At 45.5% G+C, this 24,447-nt stretch overlaps 3 protein-coding genes across 12 annotated transcripts in view; 2 read left to right on the top strand and 1 right to left on the bottom strand.

The window, feature by feature from the left end:
- Positions 1–23,052, top strand: part of LOC129597422 (uncharacterized) — a 30,225-nt gene extending 7,173 nt beyond the window's left edge. Inside the window, exons 2-8 of one of the 9 annotated variants that reach the window (XM_055494958.1) lie at positions 12,810–15,615; positions 15,706–17,618; positions 19,189–19,388; positions 19,449–21,356; positions 21,459–21,549; positions 21,791–22,240; positions 22,331–23,052. In XM_055494958.1, coding sequence (XP_055350933.1) covers positions 12,824–15,565 — 2,742 coding nt within the window. In that variant the 5' untranslated portion in view covers positions 12,810–12,823 and the 3' untranslated portion in view covers positions 15,566–15,615; positions 15,706–17,618; positions 19,189–19,388; ... (2 more) ...; positions 21,791–22,240; positions 22,331–23,052. Of the gene's footprint in view, positions 1–12,809; positions 17,619–19,188; positions 19,389–19,448; positions 21,357–21,458; positions 21,550–21,790; positions 22,241–22,330 lie in introns of all 9 variants that reach the window. The other 8 variants (XM_055494956.1, XM_055494954.1, XM_055494955.1 and 5 more) reach the window with 8 other exon arrangements.
- Positions 8,905–12,070, top strand: LOC129597421 (uncharacterized). Its single transcript, XM_055494949.1, has one exon. It carries the CDS (start codon positions 9,306–9,308, stop codon positions 12,057–12,059), a length of 2,754 nt encoding a protein of 917 aa, XP_055350924.1. The 5' UTR covers positions 8,905–9,305; the 3' UTR covers positions 12,060–12,070.
- On the bottom strand, positions 18,272–23,056 carry LOC129597424 (BTB/POZ domain-containing protein 6-B-like). Of its 2 annotated transcripts, XR_008691562.1 has the most exons (7): positions 22,781–23,056; positions 22,593–22,715; positions 22,345–22,507; positions 22,035–22,222; positions 21,823–21,967; positions 19,249–21,395; positions 18,272–18,411 (listed from the first exon to the last, which is right to left on the bottom strand). XR_008691562.1 is itself a non-coding variant. In XM_055494960.1 (6 exons), exons 1-6 carry the CDS (start codon positions 22,942–22,944, stop codon positions 21,183–21,185), a joined length of 996 nt encoding a protein of 331 aa, XP_055350935.1. In that variant the 5' UTR covers positions 22,945–23,056; the 3' UTR covers positions 19,146–21,182. The 2 variants fall into 2 exon arrangements, 1 of the variants encoding a protein (XP_055350935.1); XM_055494960.1 differs by lacking the exon at positions 18,272–18,411 and having other exon boundaries at positions 19,146–21,395.
- Between the last annotated feature and the right edge of the window lie 1,391 nt (positions 23,057–24,447).

The raw sequence follows: 24,447 nt of genomic DNA, 5'->3' as shown, positions 1-24,447 counted from the left end.
GATGACCGAAAAGGGATATAATATGGTCACATATGAAAGGTCACCAGAGGAGATGAGAGATGGTGAAGAAGACGAATTGAAGCGAGCTGACCAAATAACAAGTGAAGTCATTGAGAAGCTGAGAGATAAGCGAAATGAAAACCGTAAAGAGGAACTAATCCATCAGACGATAAATGAAGTGACTAAAGGTCACGTGCACAGCACAAAAGCAAATGAGCAAGTGCAGAATGTGCAAAAGGTCACCAGTGGTAAAATGGCTCCAGAGAAGCAAACGGAAAAGACAAAGCCGCGAAAATATTACGATGTTCGAACTGACGTCCCACACAGGATTGATAAGTTGAGCGAGATATTGAAAGGTCATAGCACTCCAGCAAAAGGACAAGTGCTTCCCGATATGGATCCGGGACCAGTATCGCTCATTCCTGTGAAATGTAAGATTCATACTTTGAAGATTCAAAATGGAAAACTGCCCAAGAGAATTGAAGCGTACACACACGAAGTGAAAGTGGGAGACATAAAGGTCAACGCAATGTTGGACACCGGCGCTGAGACGTCGCTGATCAGCAAACCGTTTTGCGAGAAGAATGGACTCCACATGCTCCCATTACCACCTGACAGATTGGTGAAAATAAATGGAATTAGCGGAACGTCAGGATTCCTGGTGACGCACTACTGTGTAGCGCCAGTGACCTTAAGGAAGAAGACAAGCGAACATTCATTCTACGTCCGACCGAAGTGTGACGACGTACAAGTGTTATTGGGATTTGACTTCTTGGAAAAGAAATTCGTACTAATGGATAACGAAGGTGAAGAAGAGAAAGATGACCCAAAACCAGTCGCCAAAGTTCAAGTCGGAAAGGTCACCGAACTTGTAAAACAGACGGGAAATGCTCAAATGGTTAATAAAACGCTAATCCCAGTACCAGAGGCACCGGGAAACGAAAAGAAAAAGATGACGCGAAAAGAATTGTCACCATTTGAGCAGTTGCAAATGATTCAGCAGGAGATCGAAAAGACATTAAATCGGACCTTGCTGGCACAGAAGGGAAGAGAAAAGGTCATCCCAGTACCAGAGGCACCGGGAATGACAAAAGTGCAGCAGGAAGAAATTATCCCAGTACCAGAGGCACTGGAAACGAAAAATGAAAATGGAAAAGTCGGAAAAGTTATCCCAGTACCAGAGGCACTGGGAAAGGAAGACGAAAGGTCACCAGCAACTGAGAACTTGGAACGAGAGCGTAATTCGAACCTTTTCGAACCACGATCTGCTACCCAAAATGAAAGGCTTTCAGATAAAACCAAAGAGGAAGTAACAGAACGTGAATCTCAAAAGGAACCCTTTTTCGAACCACGACCTGCTACCGAAAGGTCACCAACGATTGAAGAGATAATTGCCACACAGAAAGAAGCGGCAGTTGCAGCGAAACAATCTCTTGTGCCAGACATGGAGTGGGCAAAGCCTATCCCAGTACCAGAGGCACTGGAAATAAAGACGGCTAAAGTGGGGAAGGATAAAAAGAGTGAAAGGTTACGAGTTTTGAAACGAATAGTTGAAGAGGAACAGATGTTTACAAGCGAAATCCGCGACAAGGCACTCGAACAATTGAAAGGTCACCGAACAGAAAAAGAACCAGAGGTCATTGAAATATCCTCTGAGGATAAAAGCGTGACCCCAATTGAATGTGAGGAAGATACCACAGTACAGGAACAGGTTAAACCTGAAGCGAGTCAAAGGACATTAACTCCAGAAGAACGAGCCGGGAGTTGTCACCACGGTTACTTTGAGGATCCGTGCAGAGTGCAACCACAGTGGGAATGCGCGGAATGTTGTGAAAATGCCTCCCAAGATGACCTTTCAGAATGGCCAAGATGTAATGCCGCATTAGCAGACCTTAAAGGTCATGCCCAAAAGGAGGTGAAAAGCATCATGCGGACAAACGAAATGTGGAAACCACACATCGAACGGTATCATTGGAATAGATATCGAACGTGGTTGTCATGCGTGGAAAGTTTTATAATCGGAAGAGGCAGATGGCTAAACCATTGGTTGCAACGTGTGGAGAAAGGAATCCAAGATCCTCTCGATCCGGTAGCAACAGAAAGGAGATTTGAACGAGAGATAGAAGAAATGACCGAGGAAGGAGAAATGTGGGAAGAAGCGAGAGTCGACCTTTTTTGGGACTTCCGTGTGAACCACATGTATAAAGGTGAAGGAGAACGATCATCTTCCCGGCAGGACTTGGTACACCTGTCTACGAATCACTTGAAGTGTACTACAACGCGTTAAAAGAGGAAACGAAAAGCATTCGAGAAATACTGGAAGAAATTCGAGGAAGAAATCCCAAATTTGACGTAAAAGAAATGCGAGAACTACAGGTAACCCGGAAAGAAGGTTACCGGGTTTGATGCAAAAGAAAAAGGTGACCTTTGCACCAGATCCAGACGGAGTGGACTACCCAGAACGAGGTGGTGATACATGGTGCATGTATGAAACGATTCCAAATGATGAATGGGTCACCGAAGAGCTGATGGCAAACTGCATCTTTGTTGGTCCTAAACGACCTAAAGGTTACGAAACAGTTCAACAGGATGAAACCAATAAAGGGACTGTCAAAGAAGCAGAGAAAGAGGAACCAGTTAAAGAGATAGCCGAAGGACAATCGAATGAAACAGAAGAAAGTTCAAAGTCGGCTTTCGATATTGCGCAAATGTTAACGGACAGAGGTGAAATGTGGAAAAGGTTTAAAGAGGAAGTTGAAAGGATATCGAACGAACAACAAAACCCAGTAACTGAGGCAAAAACGGGAAAGGTCACTCGATAACGGTGAGGAATGTCCGCCGGTCGAGTTGACCGAAAAGCCATTAACGAGCCGCGAAGAAATAAATGAACTGGAAAAGTCAAAATCGGACGAAGAAAGGTCAAACTCCGATCAATCAGAAAGGTCACCAACGAGAATTCGGGTAGCAAGGAGTCACCCGAGAGTAGCCGCACGAAATGGGCGAAAGGCAAAAGAAGGGACAAACCCTGCTCAAAATTCGAAACGAAAAACTTAGCGATTCGCGAGAAAACGAAAGTGACCTTTCATCGGAAGAGGAGTTGACTTGAAAAGGCTGACAAAGGTCAAGCCACTGCACAGAATATGAGAGCAGTAATTCGATTCAGAGTGGACGAGTTCAAGTGATAACTCAACAACTTCGGAAGATTCAGGTGTAAGTGACCTTTCGAGCAAGAGGATTTAATGGACTTGGATGAAGATGACGAAGTAGATGAGGAAAAAGAAAAGGATATTAAAGTCAGAAGATTGAAAGTGGAAAAAGCTAGAATGTCGAAGGACGTGATCAAAGTTTACAGCGATCAGCGAATCAAATTGAAACCGTCAAACTGCACGTGTAAAGGTCAAGATGGGAAAATATGCACCGGCTCAAAACAAGCTGATGTTTACACCGGTCCCACAAGTGAACTGAAGTGCAACCGTTGGCAGGAGTGACGGACCACAGGAAAATACTTCGAAATCGTCATTGCAAATCACAGTAGCAAATACCGAATCGTGAGGGACTGTAAAGAACGACGTGTACAACGCGTTTTGGGAATTCTGGAAGGTTTTACCCACATCAAAGAAACCGTATGGAGACGTGAAGGGGGTCACTCATGTAATCGACACGGGAGACGCGAAACCAGTTAAATGCAACCCGGCCAGAACGAGTTGGACAGGACGTGAGTTCATAACAAAACATATTGAAGAAATGTTGGCACAAGATGTGATCGAACCGTCAGATGCCGAGTGGAGTTTCCCAGTCGTGCTGGCAGTAAAGAAAAATGGCGACGGAACAATGGGAATAACGATTTTGCGTCAATTACATCATGCTTAACAAGCTAACGAGAAAGAATAACTACCCGCTACCGAATCCAGATGAATTGCTCGACGCGTGCAGGCAACAAATATTATGGAAAAATGGACCTACAAAGTGGATTTTGGCAGATCCCAATGGATCCAGCGTCAATCAATAAGACGACCTTTGTCACGCAAGATGGAATGTATCGGTTTAAACGTATGCCGTTTGGAGTTTGCAATGGGCCAGCAACATTCCAACTGTGCATGGACAAAGTATTGTCGAAAGCGAAAAGAAAGGGTTGCGTTTTCGGGTACATCGATGACGTTATCTTCGCCGGAAAAACTTGGGCGATTTTCATGCAAAACTTGAGAAACGTCTTAATGAGTTTAGTTGAAGCGGGATTCACGATTAAGCCAACGAAATGCGAATTTGGAATGAGACAAATGGGATTCCTGGGTCACATACTCAGTGAAGATGGAATTCGAATGGATCCGGAAAAGGTCACCGCGGTCTCAGAATTTAAACGGCCTCAAACAGAGCGGCAACTAAGGTCATTTCTTGGATTGGCGAACTATTATCGCAAGTTCATAATGGGATACGCACAGAAGACTTGCCACTTGTATGAGTTGCTGAGACAAGATAAACACGTGAAAAAAGACTGGACAGCAGTACATGAAGAAGAGTTCAACAGTCTAAAACAACTGTTATGTGAAGGTCCGGTATTGGCAAAGTTTGACCCTGCAAAACCGACCGTAATCGAATGCGACGCAAGTAAAGAAGGAATTGGAGCTGTGCTGTCACAAGATGGACATCCGATCGCGTACGCCAGTCGTGTTCTACATGGAGCTGAAAAGAATTACGGTGTAACGGAATGGGAATGTCTGGCAGTAGTGTTCGCTGTCAGGAAATTCAAGCCGTATATAGATTACGCAGAATTCACCGTAAGGACGGATCATCAGGCGTTGACGAACTTGCTAAGGTCAGAAACAAATAAAGTTGGAATGAACCCGCGACTGACAAGATGGGCTATGGCATTACAAGGTCACCAGTTTAAAATTGAATATAAACCGGGAAAATACTGTGACAATGCGGACGCGTTATCAAGGGCGCCAATTGAAGGTCCGACGTGTCACGAAGAAGAATTTGACGAGATTCCGAACTTCGAGGATTACAAGAAGGAGTTTGATACGAAGGAACCGGCAATTGAAGTTGGACAGCTGTTCCTGCAGATGGTGGAACAGAGGGAGAAACGATTAAAGGTCACTTCAGCTACGGCGAACGAGTCGGCTGAAAACGAAGCAAAAGTAAACCGAGTGAAAAGCTGGTTGCCCGCCGTTAGTGACTTAAAGGTCACCGGACTTGACGCGGAATCTCAAACGCAGAACGGAAAGGTCACGGGACTTGATGATAGAGCGGAGAATAGAGATGACCTTTGGGAAACGGACAAAGTGGCACAAGCGATGAACGAATGCCCAATCAAACTATTGAGATTCCCAAAACAGGCGAAAAAGCGGTATAAACCGTTACCACGATGCAAGGTCATCAAGGATTGGAATGAACTCAGTACAGCGACAGTTCGCATTGTCAACCTGCAAGGTGACGAAGAAGAGGTTGATGATTCAAACTTGCAGTTGCGAAACAAACAGCTGAAAGATCCTCATCTGGCGATGATAATAGACGAGCTGGAACATCTACCAGACGCGGAAACAAGATCGAAATTTGAAGTGCATTACCAGTTGTGGAACGGCATACTGTACCGAGTAAAGGATAAAAATGGGAGACTTGAAAGGTCATATGTGGTACCGTTGTCAATGCGAAGAGCGATAATCCACGCATTGCACGACGAGAAAGCAGCAGGCCATTTGGGATTTGAAAAGACTCTGTCAGCAATAAGATTGCGCTACTATTGGGACAGAATGAGCACTGACGTGAAGAATTACATACTTGCTTGCCAAGGATGCCAATTTCGCAAGACACCGAGGAAATGCCCACCCGGTAAACTACAGGAGATAAAAGTTGGACACCCATTCTTCCGAGTCTACGCGGACTTGAAGGGACCGCTGTTGCCAACGAAGAAACGTGGATACAAATACATAGCGGTGTTTATTGATCAACTGACGAAATATGTGATTGCGGTACCAATGAAGACGGCAACGGCTAAAGAATTCGCGAAAGTCTTTGTAAAGCACGTGATATTGGTACACGGAGCACCGCACATCCTACATACGGATCGTGGACGGCACTTCACAGCCGAAGTGTTGACAAAGGTCACCAATGTGTTTAAGATTAAACACACATTTGGAACGGCGTATCACCCAGAAGGTCAAGGCCAAGTGGAAAGACAGATGCAGACCATTGCTGATGGCTTGGCGCAATACCTAAAAGCGGGAAATGAGCGAAAGTTTAACAAGTATCTCCCATATGTTATTTCGGCGATGAACAGAGTCGTGCACGCCACAACGGGATATTCAGCATACTATATGCTACACGGCAGAGAAATGACAATGCCGGAAGATGTGGTTACAAAAACGAATATACCCGATGATTACGGAACTCCAGACGAATGGGTGGAGACCATGAAAAAGAACTTGACCTTTGCCGAAGAAGTGGCGAGATGTAACATCAAAGACGCATATGAGAAAAATGCGGAAATTTATAATAAGAAGAAATCGGAGCCGAATTTCAAGGTGGGCGATTTGGTACTTATACGACTTCCAAAAGATACTAAACAAGGAAAAAAGAAAATCAGTCGGATTTCAAGTCGAAGTACGATAAAGTGTGGAAAATTCTTAGCTTCCCGCGAACAAACGAAGCGGAGGTCATCGAGCAGAATCCGAAGAAGGAAGCGGATCTAAAAGTGGTTTCTATTGATCGGTTAAAGCCGTGGCATCCGCCATTACCCGACGAGAAAGATTCGCAACGAACGTTGAACGAAAGAGAAACGGAAGAAGCCGAGCTTGCTTCGAAAAATGGTACCAATCAATTTTTCGAACCACCTCTGCTACCTGAAAGGGAAAAAGTGGATAAGGGCGCAGAGCATACTCCTCAAAAAGAACCTTTTTTCGAACCACCTCCGCTACCTGAAATGGAAAAAGAAAACAAACCTACAAAGAAAAGAGGAAGAAAGAAGAAAGAGGATAAGGATTTCGAAACAGCAGTCACAATCAAGTTGAACGCGGAGGCTGGTAATTTGGCAGAAAGGTCACTGGAACAAGACAACGAACCGACCTCTAAAGTACCAGAGCGTACTTCCAAAAAGGACCTGCAACAATCCTTTTTCGAACCACGCACTGCTACCGAAGATAAGGATGACCTTTCGAAACAGCGTACGGACGCTGAGATGTCAGAGCGTGACCCGAATTTTTTCGAACCACGCACTGTTACCGGTAATGAGAATGACCTCATAAAAAGAGAAGAGGAGATAGAAGCGGTCAAATCAAAAGCTGAACAATTGGGCCGTGATATAGCGAAAGCAATTAACGAGCGGAAAGCCAAACAGAAGAAAAAGAAACCGACCCCTACGGACTTATTGACCCAAAAAGGCGAACCTGAGGATGCAGCCGAGAAAGAACTTCTTGATCGGATAACTAAAGGACGAGAGAACAAATAACCACATAGACATAAATAAGGGGTCACAATAAATTAAAAATAGGAGTCGAAAAGGAAAAAGAAAAGGTCACCACTGTGCAAAAGTTAACCTTTATTGTTTCGTTTTATAGAAGGTAAGCACAGTTAATGGACAGATTGGAACGACAAAACTCGGATAATTCAGACTCGGAAAGTATTGGAAACCCACTAAAAGCATCTACACCTATAAGAATGGAAGGTGAATACGGTTATGACACCTCATATGGTGAAGGATCGACGTCGTCAGTGGGAACGGCTCAGAATGAACCTGGAACAAGTCAAGGAGGTTACTATGGCGGCCAGGGATATTACGTGTATCACGATCCAGGACAGCAGACGAGTTATCAGGACACGGTTAACTGGGTGCACCACGGCTCACCTGCCGGAACCCAGTATTCGGGACAAGTAACGGGCGCCCCGTATCAACCGTATCCAGGATCGTATACCCCACCGATGGGACCACCACAAGTAATGATGGGACCGGCAAGAATGTTGATGCCGCCACCGCAACAGACCACACCGAGTCGATTTATGGGACATGGTGGATTCAGCGGAACTCCACCACGATCACAAAGGTCATCTCCGATATTACCGCCTTTTCCGGAGACGGGAGGCTTGTCACTGTCGGATATCGGAGCGCCTCGCATGAGAACACCGCAGCAACTTGGAGCGCAACGATCTCACCGGAACTCGCCACAGAGAGGAGGAAGACGAGGCGGAAACCGGTTCGATTCACCACGACCGCGAGGCATATTGCCATCACTGGGCCCTAACTTGGACGAAACGGGACCAGATGGGTTACGGTTGACGCCACCAGGCGAACCTTCAGTACACGAGTACGCGCCGAAACTCCCTTTGGACCTCAGAGAGGATGATGCGCGTTTAAACGTAATCGTGGACAAAGCAGAAGAGTTGACAGAAGCGGATGGAACGGCCATTCAGGACTTTAACAGGATGTGCCGTGACCTTTACAGAATTCACATGAGAGTGGAAGACGAACATGGATGGTATGGAAAGTTGATCAGCCTGGAGGCAGTCATCAAACCATGCCACACAGCGTTGAAAGAGAAAACAAAAGCGATAGAAGTCAAGCGCAAAGAATTAGCGATAAAAATTGCATCGATGTGGCAATATCATCCGGCAGTACATGGCAGGCAGTGGCCGCGGATTATCGAGAAGGTTCTGAGATACCTTAAAGTATTTCCGGAAGAGAAAACGATTCCAGCGACCAGCAGCGCAGGAACATCTAAGCCATTAGTCGAAAAAGCCACTTCGGTGGATGAAATGTCTGACAGTGACCTTTTGGCAACAAAGAGAAAGATTGATGCCGAATTAACTGAACGAGCAGAAAGGTCACGGGCCAGCTCGACCGCAGGATCAACACGTGGACGGACCAGTTCGGTTACAGAACCATCTAGCGGAGCCACGAAGAGTGGAAAAGAGCAAGGTCACCAACGATAAGCCCAAAAGAAACTGACAAGAAAGGGCAGCGAACGAAGAAGGCCACGTCAGGTAAAGCAACACCAGCTGAGCCGGCAAAGCCACAAGGCCCAGTCCCAGTGGGTAGAAAGAGCGCGCCACCCACACCAGCTGGAACAGAAGGTCAAATTCGATTTCCGAAGTGTAGAAGCTTCACGGCCAAGTACACTGGCGAAGACCATAGAGAACGAAAGGTCACCGCACGAATAGTCGATAAGAAAACGAACAAAGAGATCGACTCGTATAATCCCCTCGCGGATAGGTCAGTCAAGGATGCCATTGGGAAAGAGTCAAAAACGATAGTCAATGAGGCGCTACAGTTTATTCCTCCAGAAGAACGTCATAACCCAAGAGTTATCGTTCAGATGATGAAGCACGTGGTATCTAAAGTTGCAACCGAAGAAGATGCATGGATCCGTATCAAAGTGGGCACAGATGATGACCACTTGGCATATACATACACAACGGACGGCAAACTGTTGACCAAAGAGAGAACTCGCTCAAAACCGACGGCGGATCCAGATCCGAAAAAACGATCGTCAGATGATTATGAGTCGGTCCAGAGATATACAGAGGCGACAAGCAGAAAGGTCACCCTCAGACTTTTCGGCGGTAATGGAGAAGCTGTGGAAACCATAACTGCAGTGATAGTCGATCCAATAACAGGAGACCCGGTTCCATATGCTCCATGGGACGTATCAGAAGAGAGCGCCCGAAATGCGAATCAGGCAGCCGTTGAGCAGTTATGGGATCTGATACCCGAAAGTGACCGGACAGATGCCGTGGTTCAAGCGAGTACACTGATCAGCATGATGCGGCATCGAGCGGAAATCGATGGAGCACATTTCCGACTCACAAGACGAATGGAAGACGGATCGTACAAAACGGTATTTTACGACGCTAAGAAGAACCCTTTGTGGGAGGTCGCCTCACAGGGACAGCTGACAGAGACACTACATTTGGAAATCCAGCCCCCGGCACAAGAAGGCGGAGCCGGAGAGACGGAAGAGGCACAGGGCACGTCGGCAAATGTAACTGAAACAGGAGGGGCCAGACGTTCGCTACAAAGAGTACTTGAGATTGCCCAAGGAAGTCATGAGCACCTTCAGTGTGATGAACCAAACTGTGCCCATTGTAATCCACCTGGTGACGACGAACCAGAGTCGGAAGACGAGGACCCACCTGAGGAAGAAGGCTCAGACGAAAAAACGGCCGATAAGCATAAAAAGCCCTTAAAGGTCAAGCCCTCAAAAGTCAAACCGAGGAAAGCGCCCAGATTGGAAGAGGCCATGAACCGTGACAAGGTTAAGAAAGGCGATTTCCTCAAGAAACGACGGGAGGAAGAGGATAAGAAGAAACGACAGGAGGAAGAAGATAAGAAGAAGAAGAGCGGTGACGAAAGCGATAGCACAAGCACCGGGAAGAAGAAAAGAGATGAACCAGCGTCGCATGATGTCGAGATATTGGACGAGTCAGTCGGCGAAGTTGAAGAAAGGTCATCGACACCTACGAAGTCAAAGAAAGTTATTCAATCGGCTACAGCAGAGCCATCAAAACTCAAAGGAAAGGTCATAGCGGTGAAACAAGCTGTCCCCATTGTCATCTCCGCATCCACGCCAAAGGAGCGCAAGGATAAACAGATTCGCGAAAAAGCGAAACGGGAGACGTCGCGTGAATCGGAGGCATCGGAAGCGAGCCTTCCAAGCACTTCGACGGTCAGTGCAAGGTCACATACAGATTCGAAAACGACACGATCAAGGACTACTGAGCCAAGAAGCTTAGCGGAGGCCTTGGATAAAGGGCAAAAAGCAAAGAGCGAGCCCGTTAAGACGAAAGGAAAGGTCAAAACAGCCATGAAAGTTGATGCAATGGCAATGATCAATTACGCTGAACCAGATGGAGAGAGTGAATTGGACTTCACCTCAGACGAAGAATTTGATGGTCCAGATGATGATAATTTGAACACGGTCGATGAAATAATCAAAGCGTATAACGGAGCGGAGAAGAATTTCATACGAATAAGAACAGCATCGGTGACATCCAAATTTAAATCAGGCCTGAAGACGTATTTGAAGAAACAACATCGTAGCTTCACTAAACAAAAGTTCGACGTCGTATTGGAATTCGCGCGGAACGCAGGAAAACTTATACAGAAGCACCCGAGTTTCTCGTATGAGGCCAAGTTGTTCAGACCAGCCAGTTCGGATAAGGCGCTGACAACCCCGAATGAAGCGGTCCCAATGCGAGTAGAAAGGGCAATCGCGGGAATGACAAGCCCATTAGGGTCAACGAGTCACCGGATTAGCCAATATATCAACGCAGTTTGGAACGACGGAAATGGAATGATAAAGGAGATCGACACGGCAACCGAGCGCGTATTGCCAAAGCTGATTAAACAGAACGTCCTTGCCACGACAAACGCACATAAAGGACACCCGATCCGATATACGAGAGTCGGTCTAATACCACCGGAAAGACAGATCCACTGTAATATGTCCGACAGTCAGGACATGGAAAAGGTCACAGTTTCATCGAAGACAAAAGGCCCAATGGATTCGGAATCGGAAAGCGACGACGACGCTACTATAACGGCTCCTTCTGGACTTACGACAGAAAAAGATGAACAGTCGAAAGGTCCGAAGACATCTGAAACTACCGCAGAAGTTATACCGAAAGGTCATGAAGCTTCAGACAAACGGGAGAAAGAAAAGGTCATGCTCCCGATGGATAAGGCAGCGGCAGAAGCTGAAGCGGATTCGGCGCGCCAGGTGTTTCACAAATCACTGTTCATACCATTAAAGGACGTCTTTGAGAAGGAACGATCGAAGTCGGTCGGCGATTTAAAAGGTCAAGAGACTTTGCCACAGGAGGAGAAGAAGACAGCCGAACCGAAATCGGCGGGGTCATCATCAGGATCACTGGCAAAGCTGAGGATCGACGAGACAGCGACGGCTGACCCAACGGACTCGACATCCTCCCAGAAAAGTAGCGGTACACCGGCAAAGGAGGCTACAGATTACATGTTAGGGCCGGCATTGGACGTGAATAATCGTACATGGAACGAAGTCCAAGCTGCACTCCAGATTATTCGGGAAAAGAAATGCTTGGGACAGACCTGAAAAGACAAGTGGCGATAAATACGAACGGAAGGTCGTCACTTAACATGACTGAACGAGTCTTGAAACGAGCTTATAAGGAAGGAAAGTTGGGATGTAAATATAACAAGGACAACAAAGTCGTCTACTACCTTCCGAAACAGGGCACGGAACGAACGCCCAGACTGAAAATGGAACTGGAGGCCTGGAAGATAGCCATCACAGATGTAGCTCTGGACGCCATTGGCGGTACCAATGGAGCGTCATGGAATGACCTTTCAAACTTCATGGCCGTCAATTACGAATTGGGAGATTTGAATATTGAAAGCGATAAAGAGTGGATTAAGAATGCCGTCGAAGCCTTGATCGCGGACGAAGTGCTTCATATTAAGCCAGATGGCCGAATCGATTTCAAGCCGTATAAACCATCGATGAAAGAATCCGAGTGAACTAATATAGTGTAATATGCAGCGAGTAATGAACCCTGCATATTACAGAAAAAGCATAAAACAGTTTAAAACGAAAGCGAAAAGTGTTACGAAAGGTCAACTGAAAGCAGTACTAGGACTAATAGAAAAGGTCACAGTAGTCAGAAAGTGCTGATAACGTGAGAAAGGTCACCACGTTACAGTGATAGAAAAGGCAGCAGGAGCTAGGAAAGTCTCAGCTCAGTAACGGAATAGGCGTAAAAATGATAGAAAAGCCTTGATATGGATAGGAAATGGAAGGATTAACGTGGAAAAGTTAATATGACGGATTGTTTTATAATTACAGATTGAAGCGGAAAAATGGCACAGAAAGGTCAAGCCACTCCTAAACGTACGGGAACGGCGGCAGACATCGATCGGTTAACGGGCTACAATCCAAAGTGTCCGGACTGTCTACGTAATAACAAAAAGGTTGATAAGAAATTTCCGTGCTACGCATGCATTCACAAGCTGGATGACCCACATATCGTCTCACTTGTTGGAGTCTCGGAAGCCAAACGCGGGAACCTGGATGTCTTCCGCAATCTGATAAGCGCAAGGAATTACGGCAGCATCCCAGTGGAAGAGCGAATGCTACTCGAGGATCGCTACCGGGAAGCGATCCGGAACAACGAACCTGGTTGGGATGACACCTTGGAGCCGTTGAAGTGTCCACATACGGACGCGTATCGGAAGAAATTCACAGAGGACCAGGAAAAGATGCGAGCTCAGCAAATGGAAGACGAACTCCGCGCGAAAATTAATGCGCAAAATAAGAAGGCAAGCGAACAGGCCGCACGAGAGGCGTTGCCCAGTACGTCGGGTTTAGCTGCACCCACGGGCATGGCCAGCCTTAACGAAGACGAAATGCAACTCGTACGACAGTCGCTTATCATTCAAATTGAAACCTTAACGAAAGATCCAGCTGCCATGTCAGACGAGATATTCAAAATGCTGCTGCGGGAGAAGAAACGACTTCAAGACGGGTTCGCGCCGGCACCCTACATAAAGAAGGAAGTCGAAAGACGTATGGATGACCTACGTAAATCTCGCCGAACTGAAAGCGATGTGCTGCAAGCACTCAGAAGCTTCAAACGGGATGAAGGCTTCATACGGCCACGATCGCCTCCGCATAGAGAAAGGTCACGCGGACATTCACGTGAACATGAACGGATTTCTGAAAGACGGAGCGAAAGGTCACGTGAACACTCTCGTGAAAGGACACGTGACTACCACAGTGAAAGGTCACGCGAACGGTCCCGCGACAGGGATTACCGCGGCGGAAGAGGATGGGTACGCCACGGCGATGAAGTAACAGAGATGAGCATTCAGAGGAAGATTGACACAACGAAGTTATTGGCAGCGACCAGAGAACGTGAAGACAAACGGCGTGCGGAGACATTCCGTACAGAACCTGAAAAGCAAGGGCATCAGGTGCCGATGGGAGTTGCTTTCCGTAATCGTAACGTTAGGATGTCAACACCCGAAAGGTCATGGGATAAGAGACGTGAACATACGCGAAACCGAACGCCTGACCCACAGGATAAAAGATGGCAACAGAGAGCTGCATTTTACGCGACCTTTGACTCGGGCGCAAGTAAAAGGTCATCAAGCACTGAACGAGAAGATTCACCCCCAAAGTATCAGCGGGTGGAGTCAGTGGTTCATGTAGTGGATCCAATTGTGAGCGTCGTACAAGAAGACGATGCGATGGAAGGGACTAGTTCGATTGCGGAAACGTCTCAAGAGAACGTGACCCATCGACGAAATATAATTCTGGATAGTGACCTTCAACTGGAACAACCGGCTAGTAACGAACCGTCGCAGCCTGAGCCAGGAGAGCGACGGGAACCAGAAGGTCAACGAGAACCGGATAATTATCGCCGGGCTGATCAGCGACAGAACTCCAGATTCGATAACCGACAACCGGATACCATCGACATGGAATATAATACGACTGATATTGATGAACAAACGGTCGAAATTTGTCGATACTTTGGACTTGAGCCGGATTCGGTTGAAGCCAACAAAATCGGCACAATTTTGAGACAGTTGAGCCAATTCCTACTTGACTCGGGTTATGCGAGAGAGATTAAACAAGGAGTGGAACAAGGACTTTTCCGTCAGTTGTTCATCCACCGCGACTCGGTACGGGACTGTTATCTCCCTATTCGACGGAATGGACTACATAGTTTGGTGGATTTAAGTTTATTGGATGTACCGCTGGACACAACTGACCCAATCGGGATGACACAGTTCTACTACAGAGACTATCCCGAACGCCAAGAATACGTGGCTCAGTTTGTTCTACGACATGTGAACCCAGCTTTCAAGTTGCTTGCAGCAAGGGCGTCGATAGGACTACAGGTGGATCCTAAGGACTATGCCGCAAAAAGGATGGGGCAAAAGGTCTTTGCTGCGAGACTGGCACATTATAAGACACAAAATCAATTGGTGTCTAACACCATGAAGGACGACATTCCACCGTTCTTCCGAGCTCATGTCGCCAAGTTGGGACAACCGATGGAACATATCAGCATAGCGCATACGGCTCGGAAGGCGCTGAAGAAATGTAAGACACGGATGGAAAAGGGCAACTTGACACAGCGCCACGCATCCCAAGTAGAAGAAAGGATTAATAAGATTAAAGATTCTCTGGGAAGCGACTACGTCGAACCGGTGGACGGAATCGAAAGTTACATTGATGACTTCTTAGTGAAGAAAAGTGACCGTCGTCCAGACCGTGCGCCTAACCAGATGGGACGACGCGGCATCCGAAACCAACAGCTGCGGGATAATCTCGCCGACGTGCAGCGTCGATTGGCGGAAGACCCCGATAACCGCAGACTGCGACTCGAAGAGAATGACGCACGCCATCGACTTGAGGCGGTTAAGCGAAGTCGCCAAGGTAAAGGTCGTGGCCAGCGCGAAGTTGACCCGACAAAGGTCATGGAAGTTGACTCGACGGAACCAGTTGACCGAACTTCCGACCGAAACCAACCGGAAAGCGCTAAGAAACGCCCGCCGAGAGATGGCGAGGGCGATTCAAATGAAATGGAATAGTGTTGACCTTTAGGATCACACTATTAAAAGGACGTCTACGGCATTTGTCGGTACGTCACAAAGATGAAAATGGTGTTGTATAAAGGACGTGACACGTGACATGTTAACATAAACTGTATTTGTGTATTTGTTGTTTGCAGCGTTTATAGCACAGAATTGCCTAAAAGAAATCATGTGGAGTATCTATTGGGGTTGAAATTGATTCGGTCTATAAAGCCGGCCCCAAGGGAGTAGTTACGGCAGTTAGCCGGCTCTCCTCTCTAAGCGACTCAGTGTTATAAATGCACAAGAGAAACAACGGTAATCAAGCCGGATCTCTTGAATACGAAACGGGGCCACAAGCGGCGAAAAAGAGAAAGACAACAGGTGGAATATTGATGAGGTTAACTTAATGCGGCAATCAGTCGGCCTCATTAGAGTTGTTACGGTAAACTGCGCCGGCACTCTTCTTAAGCGATTCAGTGTTAAAGGTGAAACGAGAAAAACTACGGTAATCGAGCCGGATTTCTCGTATTAACATTGGCCACAGGCGGCGAACAAGAGTAAAAGATTAAATGTGGAAATTTCATGGGGTAAATTCAATGCGGTAACTAGCCGGCCCCATCAGAGATGCTACGGTGAACCTTGCCGGCACTCTGGCCGCTCGAGGCATATTGAAGTTGGATGTGCGACGGAAAGGTCAACTTAAAAGTTTTACCAGGGAGGCAAGCGAAGAAATGCTTGACGGCCGCAGAAATTGGCTAAGTTCCTCCATGACCTTTGATGAGAGTTTGAAGAGAAGTCGGATGACCTTTGGGATTATTACCGCCCAAGAGAGTCACCGTGTTAGAATTCAAGTCGCATGACCTTTTGGGACCATTAACCCAAACCGAGTCGCACATCACAACGGATCATCTCAACAAAGGATGACCTTTACCAGGGAGGAAGCGAACTACGCTGGTCTATATGACGTCCCTCCATGACCTTTATGGATCTCATTTTGAAGTCGTACAATTGATACGCACCATATTCCAAAGATGAAGCAGTATTCCTAAAGTCGTACTTGATACGCACCTGATTCTCAAGCGGATTGTGATGAAAAGTCGCACTACGGATGCGCGGAATTGCTCAGCAGAGCGGAATAGGCCAAAAGTGCGGAAAACGGTGGACAGGACCTGTGACCTTTGCGAGTCAGAAATGGAGGATCCTAGTCTACAATTTGATTAATACTTTTGTTGATCTGTTACTGTTGATCTGTTCTAATGATTTGATAGTATTTTTATAATTGGATCTCTTTATTTCACATTGTATTAAATGGAATTGTGCCTTTACGGAATTGATGTGATAAAATGGATTAAGAGAATTTGATGTTTTTGAGCACACACAGGCACTCGGCGACCGTCGTCTTCTCGTGGATTCGGGAGTGTGTCCAGCCTCACAGGAGCTCGGCATCCCCCCAGAGGCATGTGAGACCGGGATCACTAGCGTTCACGTCAGTGGCGCTAGGCGCTACGCCTTTGGATTATGGCCTGTGTTGTGTCTCGCTTCTGATTGGCTTGTGTTTTGTTAGTGGGCGCGGCATAGCACGTGCTGCACAGCGTTGCACGCTGTTGAATGGGCTCCACGTTTTACGATCGAGCTGCGCCGATCATTATTGATTTTCGATTGTCGGAACTTTCAATATTAAAAAGTCAGCAGTTTACGGTGCGACGTTTTGTGATTTCGCAATAGTTCGCAATCCAGATCGTATTGCTCACTTCCACGGGATAGATTCCGTTTCTGTCTCCGTCCGTGGATCTGTTCTGGATCTACCATTAGAGTCACGTAAAGTTAGCTTGGTTCATTATTAATGTGGCTTTTTCACCGTTACAGAACTAGAAATGTCGTTGATCGTTGTCATTTTGTTCCATTGACGATCGTTGTCATTTTGTTCCATTAGATTGTGAAAACTGTTGGTGTATGGTGCAACGTGTCTGTTAATCTGTTGAAGGTAATCGGCAAAAAACTGTATTATCGAACGGGAGAAACCCGCTCCACCTGCTTCCTTTTCAATGTTTAAGTCTCGAAACGAAAGGTAATGCAGATTCTGATGTTAACTGGATCGGATTCTTCATCTAGATCATGCGAACCCTAGTCGTTGCTTTTGTGAAACATCCTGAATGAAGTTATATACATAAAATTTAATGAGCTTTCTCGACTTCATTGTTGCTTTTTACATATAAATAGGCAATTAAAAATTTCTAAATGTTTGTTAGTAAGCCCGACAAGTTCGATAATTCGTTGTAGCTTTTCGTGGCGTTTCCGTGTTGACTAATGTAGGCTAGCAGAGATCGTGTAACTGGTAAGAGAAAAGTTACCGAATTTCCAAAGAGGCTCACCCAGATTTATTGCAGCATTACGTTGACAACAGTCGCGTTGTTACTTAACCAGTACGCTGACAATTTTCTCCCAAGTTACAATACGGAACAGTCGAACGTGGAGTTTGGTTCGGGCAGCATTACCGGTGTTTCCGTGCTGAAGTGGGTGGTGACGAGCGGTAGGCGTTAAGGTGGAGGATGGCAAACTGAAAGCATATCTCAAACAAATGCGGTACACTGTGTTTATCAGCACAGTATAAAATGGTTTTATTTCAAAGACTATGTCGACTTCAGTTCATCCCACTTCACAAGGGAGCAAGTGTACAAAAAATAAGGTCCACGAAGTTGCATGTCGCTCCTCTGTTCAACGAGCGCACGCCCAACCTGAGAATGTTGCAGATGAAGGTCTCTGGTAGAATCTCCGGGATATCAATGGCCCAGTTGCCATTCCCAGGCATCGCTCCATTTAACATATTGTGGAAGGCGTCGCCGTTAGGGCTCAATACGAACCTGACGTCAAACAAGCAATTGATAAGCAATCTCGTGAAGGAGTGACCTATGGGCTGGGAAAGCCTTCACTAGCGCCAAACTGACGCCGGTAACCGTCCAAAACGACCGGTCGTCCCAGACGACCGCCGGCTCACACGAAAATCGGCCCAAGTCGGTATTTTCGATAAGAGCCCACTGTGCCACATAGTGTACCGCATAGTATGCCGCACACTAAGCGGTGTACTATGCCGCTTAGCCAAATATTTTACTAATTCCGATTGGCTCGCTCAGCCATGCACAGCCCATTCAACTTTCGTACGTACACATTTACAGCGCGCTGCGTGCACTAGCTACAGTAGTCTGCAGTGCCCGTGGCAACTGCAGCGTCTGCTAGCATTGTAAGGACTTAGGAAAGTTTCAGAGTTTAAAAATATGACCAAATTATACTGTATTGAAGCTGTAAGTTCCCCTTTATATCAGCCGTCCAACTTCGTTAATTTAAATTTTAACAATTTTCGCGACCATCGGGAATTCCTGTCAGTTGTGGTGTTTTTACGAAAGTCATCGCGATTATCTATCCAAATGCAGCTGGGGAAACGCGATACTTGTATGTGTTATGGGTACAATCCTCAAGCAGGATATTATTGAAAAAGTGCTGTGTCATAAGTCTCGTCCTTCGTATTCGATTTGTATTTACTTGTGAATATTAATGTGATACTGATTAAGGTGCTTTATTGTCCTGAAATTATTCGACATTGTGCTCACAGATTTTGCACATTTACGACGTAACATTTGCAGTCAAACCGCATTTCTGCACAAAACATAAAAAAGACTACCCGACAAATCACTTGGATTTACCTAGCAATGGATGAAGCCCAAGCCGCCATCTGGTTGCGGCTAATCCTTAGGCTAACAAACCTACGTCTGGATTCGCTGAAGTGTGGTTCGCCAGTGGAAACGACGTGATAAATAGTGCGACGAAGAGTAATGTTATTAAGGTATGTGCACTCGCTATAAACCTCCCCATCTACAGCAAAAATTCTCTGCCCTCTTTTCAGTACCTCTGCGGCACGAATAACCTTGCTCCGCGGACAGTTAGTCAGAGTAAATCCTCCATTCTGCGTTACAGCAACCATATCCACTCCATGTAACGAAACCAACTGGGCCGGACGCCAGTACTCCTCACCAGAATCAAAGTCCACAAACACCTCATCACTGGGTGTGAGTTCGGCAGAGCGTGACCGACCAAGTCGTCGCATAAAATCTCGTCGCGGGACACTTGGTCGGCCATTTTTCGTCGCGGGGACAGTTCGTCTAAGGACTTGTCGTCGCTAGACTTTTCGTCTCGAGACATCTGGTAATCAGACATTTGGGTACACGGACAACTCGAGTTCAGACATTTCGTCGTGAGGACAATTGGATTCGCAATTTTTTTAATTGAAAATGTTTAATTTTAGCTTGAATATACCGCCGTTTCACTCAAAATTTTTCTCATTTAGACAAGCCCAACATATGGTATAATTCCTTATTTTTAAAAATTTCGAAAACGTTATATTTCGATTATTAACAGATATTAAACAAACTTACCCAGTTATTCAATTAGGTACTTGCGTGTAATAAGTACATGCAGTAAAATCTAAAAACTGCGCTGTCTTATACAGAAACACTATTACGAATACTGTATATTAATATTCAATATTTATGTGGTTTCTGCAGTTAAGGTACTAGAAAATTGTGCATTATGGGCCTTTATGGCTAACCGGCAACTTGAGTGACTAATTATATTATAGTAATTGTCTGTATTTGAAGTTTATGTACGATTAACAGTGTGAAAGGCGAGAGAGCCTTGATTGCCATTATTAATTTAGGTCGAAATTTTAGCAACGAACAGGCTTCTCTGCGCACACTGTACAGTCTATCAATTACTCATACGTGTGCACAGCAGACATCGTAACGCAGAATCACTTTCTCATTGCAAGACAGCGATAAAAGGTGTCCCAGTTTCCGTCACGCAGTCCATTTTGACCACTACAGAAACTGCATGAATAAAATTAATAGTTTCTGGGCTACACTGACACAGATCGCACTTAAGTGTCAGTGATATTCAATTGTCTCCGTGTTTGAAGGATGACATTACCTTTCCCATCTGCCTTCTGGTTGTAATGCCAGAGAAGTGCTGATTTATTCCAAAAATCTGTTTTTCAGTGGCAAAACCAAACTTTCAGAATCAGTCGCTCGTAAACAAATATTTCCTCAACTTTTCTGCTTGAGGTTACAATTCCAGTTTGACCGCCTTGCCAACATCGTCAAGGACTATAGCAACCATGACAAGGTCTGATTCTTGCGAAACATTGCGGCAAACCTGGAATTGAGTGTGTGAGCGGTCAGTTACGCATGTTTTCATTAGCAGAAGCAGGATGTTTTTGTTTGCTAAATCTTGAATGTGTCGAACTATGGTGTGGTTAATTAAACTTTTGCATGCCTCAGTTTTTGTAATTTTGAGCAATAACGATCGCGGTTAATTAAACTCATTTCACGATTTTTACTAACTGTTTCCTCTTCGGTTTTATTATTTTTATATTTTATTAATACTTTCTTCTTGGCGACTCTGATTTGTCATTAAATTCGGCTTGAATATAAAAAATTTCACACAACGAAAAGTCCATCCAACGAAAAGTCCGTGCGCCGAAATGTCCTAGCCTGGCAACGAGGAGTTTGCTACCAATTGTCGCGTTAACGAAACTTCCGAAAACGAAATGTCCTTAAAACGGAACGTCCAAATACGAGTTGTCTCACGACCACAAGTCCTTTAAACGAACTGTCGCCGACGAAATGTCCCGCGACGAACTGTCTCGCGACGACTTGTCACGTAGCCCGGCAGAGTACCCGCTGGGAATCAGCGATCTGCCTTGCCTGGGTTCCGTCGGAAAGGGAAGTTGTGGTTTGCTGTCGGAATGTTTGAACTGGTAAATGTCCAGCAATTCGGAATCAAGCAGCAAGCGACTCTGAAACGACCGTAACTTACACATATTGCTTTGAACGAATGTGTTTTGCATGGTACCAAACAGCGGATTCGTATACACAGAAGCTCAAGACATTTAGAAACTCTTCCGCTGTACTTCCTAAAAGCCACTTCATCTTTAAGCTCACGGTTTACGAGTAAGCCTGTAATATCTACCAATTCAAAATTCTACTTTACCGCAGTCTTCGCATCAAAATAGTCATACATAACTAATTAAGCAACCAAGTACAAGTACAACCATTTTCTCTAGCCTAATCTTATAATATTTTCTCTAGCCTAATCTTATATTATTACTTTTTTGTCTACAAGTGCGCGAAGCAATCTCACGGTGTACCAGAATTTTCACGCCACATTTATCAGTTTTCACTCTTAATGCAGTGCAAACAAAATTGCCTGACTAAAGCGCTTACTTTTACTGGACCGTTAGCCAGTTCTGCATCGGTCAGCAGAGGCATACGAACGAGAAACAACGCGTTTCCCAATAATCGGCGCCGATTAGCCTGCGATGGTTCAAGATTTTCCCGAAGGCAGTTATCTGTTGCCCACCTGCAACACCTATGACCAGCGGAATCAGCTCTACTGGATGGTTATTTTTGACTTTCGGTCATAGCCCGCTACCCACTTTTCTACGGCCGTGTACATCCTATTTTCACCAGCGGATAAAGTGTTCCGCTGTAAAATCATTTCCAGTGTATCGTGTCCAATGGCGCTGAACTGCTCCGATTGCATAAGGATATCACAGTGTTTGTCCAACAGATTCAAGCACTTCTCCAGAAATGCAGCCATACCATCATGCGTACAAAGTTTAATCTACTCAGAAAAACTAGGGTATGTTGTTGTTTTGACTTAAGTAACTGCCAGGCTGTCGATTCCATTTTGTATGGATTTACTCATATGAGTCATATCCGTTTGTTTCAGATATGCCAACCTACCTTTTCCGCAAAGATTAGGCAATTATCGGCGTTCAGTTGGGTGGTGGCAAAGTGCAAGCAGAGTTCTAGCAGTTTTGGTAGGTTGTACTTGTCAGCACAGTAAATCGTCTCGAAAACATTGTCGACTTGCAGCTCATTGTCCAGGCAACGAGTGTACATATACCTAAACCAAGAATATGTAAACCTAACGATTCAAATCGACCGTTATCACATTCTTTGTAATTGTGACTGCATGTTCCGAGTCTGACTTGAGCATGTTGGTGAAAGCATCTGGTAGAATCTCCGGGATATCAATGGCGCCGTCGCCACTTTCGGGTAAAGCTCCATTAAACATAGTGTGGAAGACGTCGCTGTTAAGGCTCAATACGAATCTGAAACCAACTTTGCTACTAATAATTATAAAACTCAATAATCGCTGAAAGGCGCATGGACTGACTTATGGGCTGGGAAGGTCTTTACTTCGCCATACTGACGTCCGACTGTAAACAGCACATCGCTCATTTCCCCACTCGCTAAGATGTGCTTCAGAAGGTCGACAACTCCCGATTGAGCACTTCGCCATTGAGAATTGAGAGCCGATGGAGAGGAATGTTGGGACATTGTATCGGATCCAAATCTGCCAATTGAACCGGAAGCTTCCGCATAGAGATGTCACAGTCGCAAATTTTTGGTGCGTTTATTAACCTATCGCGCGTGTTATGAGAAGAAATAATTTCAGGTTTAGCATCCGTACGTTTCATTTGATGAGCAAGCAAATTATCGCATCGTGTCTTTGACACACTGCTGATAAGAATACGATAATGATATGAACTAGTTTGAGTACGAAACATGTGGAGAGTAAGTTAAACATGTGGAGTTTAAGCAATAAACAAAAGTACGTACGAGTGTCGATGGCAGAATGCCTACGAGCAGACGAACTAACGAGAAGATTATATATTACGGGCGGCAAAGTAGGATCGATTGGCTGGCGGCTAATGCGGAGTGGATTCGTCCGAAACAGATGAACTGAGCTAAAGTCAGCTAGCCTACCGACTTTGGCAGGGGTGTGGATCACTGGATGCGTCGTAAACTAATTACGCCTGTTTTATGCTGCTTCAGATTAGCCATAGAGCAAAAACGTTTCCGCATTCCTAAAGGGACGTTAATCTCGCTGATATACCAGTGACGCCATTCACTGTTCAAACAACCCATCAATTTTACTATGCTTTTTGAACAACCGGTCATTCTGCTCTGTGTACTCCAGTCCTGCCTTTTGTTCTGTCGGGAAACCTGGTACAGCCGAAAAATTGGTTCAGGTGTACTACGAAAATTTACTTCCCTTGTACACGGGGATCAGCATTTAATCATATAAAACGCCATATTATGAAAGTGGGTGACCGGTTACTCAAAATGAGAAGTAAGGATGACTGGTTATTGAGAAACCCCGTAGCAGCGTCATTGGCATCAGGCCGTTACGTGATCCAGCATTGTGGTGGAATTATGCTGGTCGGCCGTTTTATGAGCCGCGCGGTTTGATTGGGTTGGTAATTCCATTTCAAACCACTACCAATATTTTTTGAACTTCAATAAAACTACGTATCAACGGACCACCATTAAAAAGGGCTGATTTTAACCGTTTCATCATTTTACTATGAAGCGCAACAACAGTAATAAAGCAGAGCGTATTTGTTTGTTTTAACAGCCTTTTAAAGATTTTTTTACTCACATCTCCTTCATAATTGCGCGATTCAGTTGACTACTTACGTCGATGTCGTTATATTTCGTTAGTAAAATTAAAGTATTTTTGTACAAAGTACGAGTGCTGCATACGCAGCTTCAAGATCACAACCGGCGCCGACCGTTCCAAGACTTAGGTATACACGTTTGATGTGACACTGGAGGAGTGTACTAATTTTCGACTGCAGCACATCCATAGCATACGATCCTTGCTGAAGGGCTCCCGTTAAGAGCCTACTTGGACGATCAGTTGTGTACTCGTATTTGGCATTGTCAGCAACAGCACGAATCCCTAGTGCCTCCTGGGTATAAACAGCGCAGTACTTGTGCGCATCCTGTTTCAATAATACTGTCCTTCCTTAGTTTGCTCTGGTATCGGCAACGAAC

The sequence above is a fragment of the Paramacrobiotus metropolitanus genome, unplaced genomic scaffold, assembly GCF_019649055.1.
Source record: "Paramacrobiotus metropolitanus isolate TYO unplaced genomic scaffold, Prichtersi_v1.0 Parri_scaffold0000104, whole genome shotgun sequence".
Classification (NCBI taxonomy): Eukaryota; Metazoa; Tardigrada; class Eutardigrada; order Parachela; family Macrobiotidae; genus Paramacrobiotus; species Paramacrobiotus metropolitanus.
Note: the sequence above shows the minus strand (reverse complement) of the source record. Positions and strands in the feature narration are given on the sequence as shown.

Coding starts and splice junctions, on each gene's coding strand:
- LOC129597421 (XM_055494949.1), top strand. CDS start 9,306: ATGATGAAGCACGTGGTATCTAAAGTTGCAACCGAAGAAGATGCATGG.
- LOC129597424 (XM_055494960.1), bottom strand. CDS start 22,944: ATGTCCCAACATTCCTCTCCATCGGCTCTCAATTCTCAATGGCGAAGT. Junction 22,508..22,592: donor GCTTTCACCAACATGCTCAA/GTCAGACTCGGA, acceptor TTCTTGGTTTAG/GTATATGTACACTCGTTGCC. Junction 21,396..21,822: donor TGGCTAACGGTCCAGTAAAA/GTAAGCGCTTTA, acceptor CGGTCGTTTCAG/AGTCGCTTGCTGCTTGATTC.